The sequence below is a fragment of the Crocuta crocuta genome, unplaced genomic scaffold (genome assembly GCF_008692635.1).
Source record: "Crocuta crocuta isolate KB4526 unplaced genomic scaffold, BGI_CrCroc_1.0 scaffold61, whole genome shotgun sequence".
Classification (NCBI taxonomy): Eukaryota; Metazoa; Chordata; class Mammalia; order Carnivora; family Hyaenidae; genus Crocuta; species Crocuta crocuta.
This window is the reverse complement of record NW_027528369.1, coordinates 7,828,842-7,835,613: the sequence shown is the minus strand read 5'-3', so window position 1 is coordinate 7,835,613 and position 6,772 is coordinate 7,828,842. Positions and strand designations below refer to the sequence as shown.

General features: G+C 56.9%; 1 protein-coding gene across 1 annotated transcript in view; it reads right to left on the bottom strand.

The window, feature by feature from the left end:
- KLHL36 (kelch like family member 36) overlaps positions 1–5,721 on the bottom strand; it is a 9,891-nt gene extending 4,170 nt beyond the window's left edge. Inside the window, exons 1-2 of the mRNA XM_077754080.1 lie at positions 5,622–5,721; positions 154–1,227 (exon numbers count right to left, since the gene is read on the bottom strand). Coding sequence (XP_077610206.1) covers positions 154–1,227; positions 5,622–5,684 — 1,137 coding nt within the window. The 5' untranslated portion in view covers positions 5,685–5,721. The remainder of the gene's footprint in view (positions 1–153; positions 1,228–5,621) is intronic.
- Between the last annotated feature and the right edge of the window lie 1,051 nt (positions 5,722–6,772).

The following is a 6,772-nucleotide window of genomic DNA, read 5'->3' as shown; positions in this document are numbered from 1 at the left end:
GGGCTGGGGGGAAGGGCTGGCCCTCCGGGGCCCGCCCCTTCTGGCCACACCCCCCTCCGTCCGGAAGCAGGAAGCAGGAAGGGGGCAGTCAAGGCTGGGGTAAGAGACCGAAAGTCCTCAAAGAGTAAAGAAAGAATCCGGCTTTAATCTCACCTTGATCCACTGTTTACAGCGGGGGTCATACCTATAAAGGAGATTGGACGCCGCGTCCCCTCCGTTGTCCCGGGAGAAGCTGCCGCCGGCGATGAAGATGAAGCCGCCCAGCACGGCGACGCAGTGGTGGCTCCGGCGCGCCGGCAGCGGCGTCTCCTTGACCCACTGCCCGCTCTCGGCGTCCAGGTAGCAGGTGTCGTCGCTGAGCTCCAGACACCGCTCGGAGACCTCGCCGCCCACGAAGAGCAGGCGCTCGCGGTTGGTGCGCAGCGCCGTGCGCTTGGTCTGCATGACGGGCTGCGCCGCCAGGCTGTTGTGGTAGCGCACCGCCTCCTCGATGAAGCCCTCGCAGTTGGCCTCGCGCGGCAGCAGCGAGCACACGGCCGGCTTGACGCGGTGCAGCAGGTCGTTCTTGGGGATGAGCGGGAAGTGGATGTTCTCCAGCACCTGGTAGGCGTGCGCCTCGCGCTCGGGCTGCTGCGTCAGCCACTGCAGGGCGGCCTGCAGCAGGTCGTGCTCGCACTCGCGCTGCACCTCGCTGCTGCCCAGGTAGGCGCACAGCTTCTGCATGGACATGTTCTGCAGGAAGTCGGGCGTGAAGGAGAGCGTGCCGAAGCGGCTGAGGATGAAGCCGTCGATGAAGGCGTCCAGCCGCTTGAGGCTGTAGATGGAGGCCAGCTCCTGCAGGTACAGGTAGTTGTCCTCGCTCACCTCCTGCTCCAGGTACTCGCAGCAGAAGTCCACCGCCGTCCAGATCTGCAGCAGGTGCGCCGTCTCCAGGATGTAGTCGATGTTGCCGCCGTCCAGCGCCAGCTCGCCGCCGTACAGGAAGTCCACCACGGCCTTGAGGCCGATGTAGGAGGCGCCGACGAGCTCCACCTCCTTCTGGAAGGCCTCGCGCATGCCGATGGTGAACATGGAGTTGAAGTAGTCGCTGCACACGGCCAGCAGGTTGCGGTGGGCCGGCACGCGCTGCTCGTCCGCCACCAGGACGATGTCGCAGAAGAGGCCGCGCAGACGCTGCTCGTTCAGCCGCTGCAGCACCGTGGTCGAGTGCTCGGCCCAGTGGTACACCTGCGCGGAGACCTCCGGTCAGGGGCGGGGCGGGGACCGAAGCGGGGGGCGCCCCCCCCCCCCACCGCAGGGTCCTGGGCTCACCCCGGTGCCTCACAACCAGCACCTAAAGGAAGGAAAGTGGGCAGTGACGACTCAGAGCGCACGGCAGGGAACAGGCGCGTGCGCACTGCAGGTTTCCTTTCTTTGCAAATGCCAATTCCCAAAGGGGGCCCGGCTGGCTCGCCGCTGCAGCACGAGACTCTTGATCTCGGGGTTGTGGCTCTGAGCCTTACAGTGGGTGTAGAGATTACTTACCAATAAAATCTTTTTTATATATTTTTTAATGTTTATTTACCCTTGGAGAGAGAGAGAGAAAGAGACAAAGAGACACAGTGCAAGCAGGGAGGGGCGGAGAGAGGGCGACACAGAATCGGAAGCAGGCTCCAGGCTCCGAGGTGTCAGCACAGAGCCCTATGCGGGGCCTGAACCCAGGAACCGTGAGTTCTTGGCCTGAGCCCAAATCGGATGCTCAGCTGACTGAGCCACCCAGGCTCCCCCACCAATAAAATCTTTAAACAAATAAACAAAAAAAAGTGGCATTATCACCTGCAGTTTGTAAAAGCTTACCATTCTCCCTTCCTTCCTGCCTTCTTTATTGATAAATACGATCCCTAAAAACTTAATCTCTCTTCCTCGCTCATCTTTCCTTCTTTTCTTCTTTCTAAATACAAGTACTGGAAGTTTTACTTTTTCTCTCCCTACCCCCTTTCTTTCTTCCTGTGGGTCCTGAGCACAAAGGTTTAGCAACTGCCTTCCTGTAGGGACAGTGAAATTGCTCAAGCATGGCCTCTAAACTTGGACAGAACGTGGGTTTGAACCCCTGATCTGCTCCTTGCTAGCCGTGTGATCTTGGGAAAGGCATGAGGAACCTCAGAGTCCCCCTTTCCTGGTCTCACGAGAGAGGATGAGGCGTTTACCGTTCCGGGTGGGGAGTCAAGGAGACAGGACGACAGCTCAGGACAATCACTTCCCACCGAGGCCTCGCACCGAGGAAGACTGCTCTCCCCGGGCTTTTGAAAATGCTTAGCGCCCAGCCATGCTAGAGACTCCCATCTCTACTGATGGGTCCAGAGACTTCCACGACACATCCCGACTAAGGTGCTCCCAGGGTCCCACTTTCAGAAAAGAGAAATCAGGAAAAGTGCAGGAACATGGTCTCTTCCCCAGGGCAGGGCTTATCCGAATCTCACACTGTGCGCTGGATATGTGCTCTCCCATTTGTGGGTCACGATGACCCTCCTCCAAGGGAAGGACTGAAATCATGCCCATTTCCCAGATGAAGAAAACCGAGGCTCAGAGACTTTCTAGGAAACTTGCCCAAAGCCCCATGGTGACTGAGAGGCAGGGCTGGTATTTGCGGCTGGCTCTGATTTCAGAGCCCGAACTTTCAATCGCCATACAGCACTGGAATTAACAAATGAGATCATGCGAACACTTAAAATGGATCAATTCAAGCGACCCAGGTCGGGAGACGTTTACGGGGTGCCGTGTGCCGGCCACGTGCTTTGGAGGATACAAGGACACGTCAGCCCTAGGCAGCGGCGTCTCCAAGACCAGTCAGGCTCTGGGGGCTCAGGATCCACACGCTGCGCAGAAACACCAGGAAATTCAGTACAGAAAGACACAGGCTGTCCGAGCACATCCGGGGGTAGCTGGTCCACCGGAGGGTGTTTGCAGGGGGCTGGCTGAGCACTGGGCCTCACGGGAGAAGCGGTGCGGGCGGGGGGACTGAGGGCTCGGGCGGTGGGAGCGGCTGTGGGGGCAGCGCCAGGTCCCCGAGTCCCCGCAGGTCACTTCCCGACCTGTGTCCCCCTGCTGCGGTTCCACTGCCTTCTCCCCTTCCTCCCAGCTCTCCTTCCCCGGGGTCCGGGTTCCAGGTGCCGGCAACATCCTCCGACTGACGAGGACCCCAAACAGGCAGCGCCCGAAGCGGCCTTTCTTTCCAGGCGCAGAGAGCCCGGCTTCATGGCTCTTACGTTCCGGGGCGGGTTCTCGGAGGCTCCACACACGGATCGCATGGTCTACTCTGGTCACAGGCAGAGGGCGCCCGGCTGGCCCGCTCTGGGCTCCGACCCGCACCGGCCCGGGGCCCCTCTCGGGTGTGGACTCGAGGAAGGCAGTATAAACGCACTACAGCAGCCACTGTCTCCTGAGGGCGAAGGCTCAGAGCCCCAGGAAGGGAGGGGCACCAGGGGGACCCCCCGCGTGTCTGTGAGCTGCTGGGGAAGGTGGAGCCACCTCCCTCACACGGGTGCACACAGGGCCCCCCGGCTGCCGTGTGAAGAGGAAACCGGCCCCCCGGCGGGGGCGGGGCACGGGGACAGCTGCGGAGGGCACATCTGCGCCAGTGAGCCAGGCCAGGGGAGAGAGCGGCCACTGTTTCTAAAACTGGGTCTCCGGGCTCAGTAGGCACACTTCGTTCTTCACCCGTTTCTGGGTAATTTAGAGGAGCTGCAGCAATGAAAGCTTCCAAACAAACAAAGAACGACGACGACAAAAAACCCCAAGCACGACCTCCCAGTTTCAAAGGGACACCAGTAACAGAGTCGCAGCGTTTCCTAAAAATTAGAAGCCTCGACCCCAACATTCTTGGACGGTACGAACTCCATTCGTTCACGTCCTAGTTCAGCGCCCTTCCCCGGAGGCAAGGCAAGGTGGGAGAAGGCGCACAGGCCCTCAGCAGCAAACCCAGCCCGAATGCAGCACGTACGGAGCGTTTTAGGCAAAAACACGATTCACCACCAGAATGGATCAACACGTTCCAGACCAGGCACACCAGCAATGGCTATTCCAACGGAAGCCGCCGGCACCGGGAAGGAACAGCTTACCCCGTACACACAGCCACGGGGGCAGACCTCAGAGGCACAGTAACCAGTGAAAAGAGCCTTACTCGCGTTAAGTTCAAGGGCAGACAGAGCCCCAGTCCTGGAAGCCGGGGACTGGGGCTGGAGGGCTTGGTCATCTCTGTTATCATCGGGGGGGCTGGCTACCTGGGTGTGCCTAACGGCTAGCAAATCCAGGGTACGTTTACCATCCGGAAACACAGATACGATCTAACCAAGGGATAGATTCAGACAGAAACAAACTCTAAGGGACAAAGATTTCTAGCGCTGTGACGCTCAGAAAGCCACACTGTCTCCGCATCCAGGTTCTGCCACAAAGCCTCTTTGAGTCAGTCCCTTTCTGGGTCTTCACAGCAGATAAAGCCGGCCTTGGCAAGAGCCTTCTGGGTAGCTCGGAGACAGGAGCCCATTTCTGCGGAGAACCCACCTCTCCTGAAAATTCTAACTCCTTCTCCTTTCATGCACATCTGCAAAACCTCCGTTTTGCCCTCGAACCTCCAGGCTGCTCGCAAGCCCCTTTTCCTAAACGAGTGTTCCTTCACCTTTTTTCAGTCTTCTTTGAAGACACTGTATCCTAACGGTGCCCGTGAAGTTCTAACGCCGCACGTGTTCTGTGTATCTGTAAGTGACCTGTGTGTATGGCATCACAAGCAAGAGAATTCTTTTTGCACTCCCCCCCAAACCAATTTTGCCCTCTTGGGGGCAATACTGGCTCCACTGAAAATGTGTGATCTGAGGTTACTGTAAAATTTAAATCTCCAAAAGGGCCACTTTTAAAGAAAAAGGGTGATAAAAAGAATTTTTTTAAAGAAAAAAAGAGATGTTACTAATATTTATAAAAGAGGTGTGGACGGAGACTGGCCCGCAAATTGGTCCCCTCTGTCCTTATTTATAGTAGCCTAGAGTCTGCTGAAGGTATAGATTGCCAGGTCCTGCTCTCAGACGGTAATTCAGTAGGTCTGGGGTGGGGCTGGGTATATGCATTTCTAATTAGATACCTTCCCCCCTCCCCCAGCTTCTCCCAGGGTGACCCTGATGTGGCCAGCACGACACAGGTAGGTAGGCCGGCCCTGGGGAACCCACCCTCACTGGCTCCTAGGGTCCCAGAAAGCCACGAGTGGAGGAAGACTCTGGGCCCTTAACATCCAGGTATGCAACATGGGGCCCCGACCGTGAGGTCGGATGCCAGCTTGTCCATGGATGTGTCCTTGGAGATTTTGAGCCCCCAGGTGGGGACACACGTCCCATGGCTTTCTCCATCTGTCCCATCCACGTCTTTGAGTTGAGGCAAAGAACAAGCGAGTCAAGGTATATCTCTAATGTCCCCTGCGCCCCGGCTCTGGGTTTCGGATGTTTCCTACCCCGGGCCCGCGCTACCTCTCCATTCATTGCTAAGGAGGCCAACACCACCACCACCAACAGAAAGTCTGTCCTTCAGGACTGAGCTCATCAGAAAAATACCACACGTTCTGGGCAACTTGCACAGGTGGTGAGCGACCATTCACAGACCTTTGAGGATTCGCTGATCTTGTATGGCCGGGACACTCTCGTCTGCCGGCTTCCCTCCATCATAGAAGAGATCGCAGCCCTAGGACGAGAACAAGATTTCTGAGTGTGCAATAATGAACCCCGGGTCATCCATTAATCACGCGGAGGAAAGACGGAGAGAAGAAGGTGCACTATCGAGAACTCTTTTACGCTGAGTGCTGAGTTGAAAAAGTCAGGTGGTTAGAGTCAGATAGAGCATTTACCACTGTTCCGTTATTAACTAAAATCTGACAACGTCGTGGCTTTTACAGCCCACCTCCAACGAATACCTACCTTCTGAGGCTTGATCTCAACCCGGCCTTTGGCTGGATCAAAATAACGGCAGACCTGGAACCAAGCCAAGGGATTTACCTGTGCTGTGTCACTGAAGCCCCGCAACTACTCAGCCAGGCGAATGTCACATCCCTCTGTACAGATGAGGACCTGGAGTTCCAGGTCACCAAGCTAGTAAATGGCTGGGAATCAAACCTGGGTCCGTCCAGCCCCCAAAAGTGGACAGACAGGGGCCCGGCACCGCGAAGCCCTGCTGAAGACGGCCCAGTCTTTGAGAACACCTGACTTTCAAAATATCATGACGAAGGCATGGCCGTGACCCAGTGGTGACCGCCTCATATAAAATACGTCCACATTCTCGACACAGGTACTTTCCTTGAAGTGCCTTCCTGTGTCTTCGCTGATTTAGTCCCCCCAGAAAAAAAACCCGTGAGGCCAACGCTACTGCCCAGGGCACACAGCCAGGAAGAGCTGCAGAGCTGGGACCCCAAACCAGGGAGGCCTCCTTGCTCTCAACCCCTAAGCTACCCTGCCTGGCCTTTCAAAAAAGAAAAACAAAACAAGCTAACAAATTGCCCACAGGCAGGAAACCTCTGCTGAGGCCTAAGCCCTGCCTGGACCACCCAGCATACAACCGATCGCTTCTGTTCACCTCTCTAGATCTCGTAAGCAAGTGCGCGGGATGGGCCGCTCTATCAGACAAGTTCAAGTTTCTTCCAGCTTTGAAATGCCAAGTAACTCACTGACAGTAGTAGAGAGCCAGGCTTTGGGGGACCTGGAGTGTGTGGGAGCACGGAGAAAGGACTTAAGCTGCGTGGGCACAAGTCACCCGCTGGGTT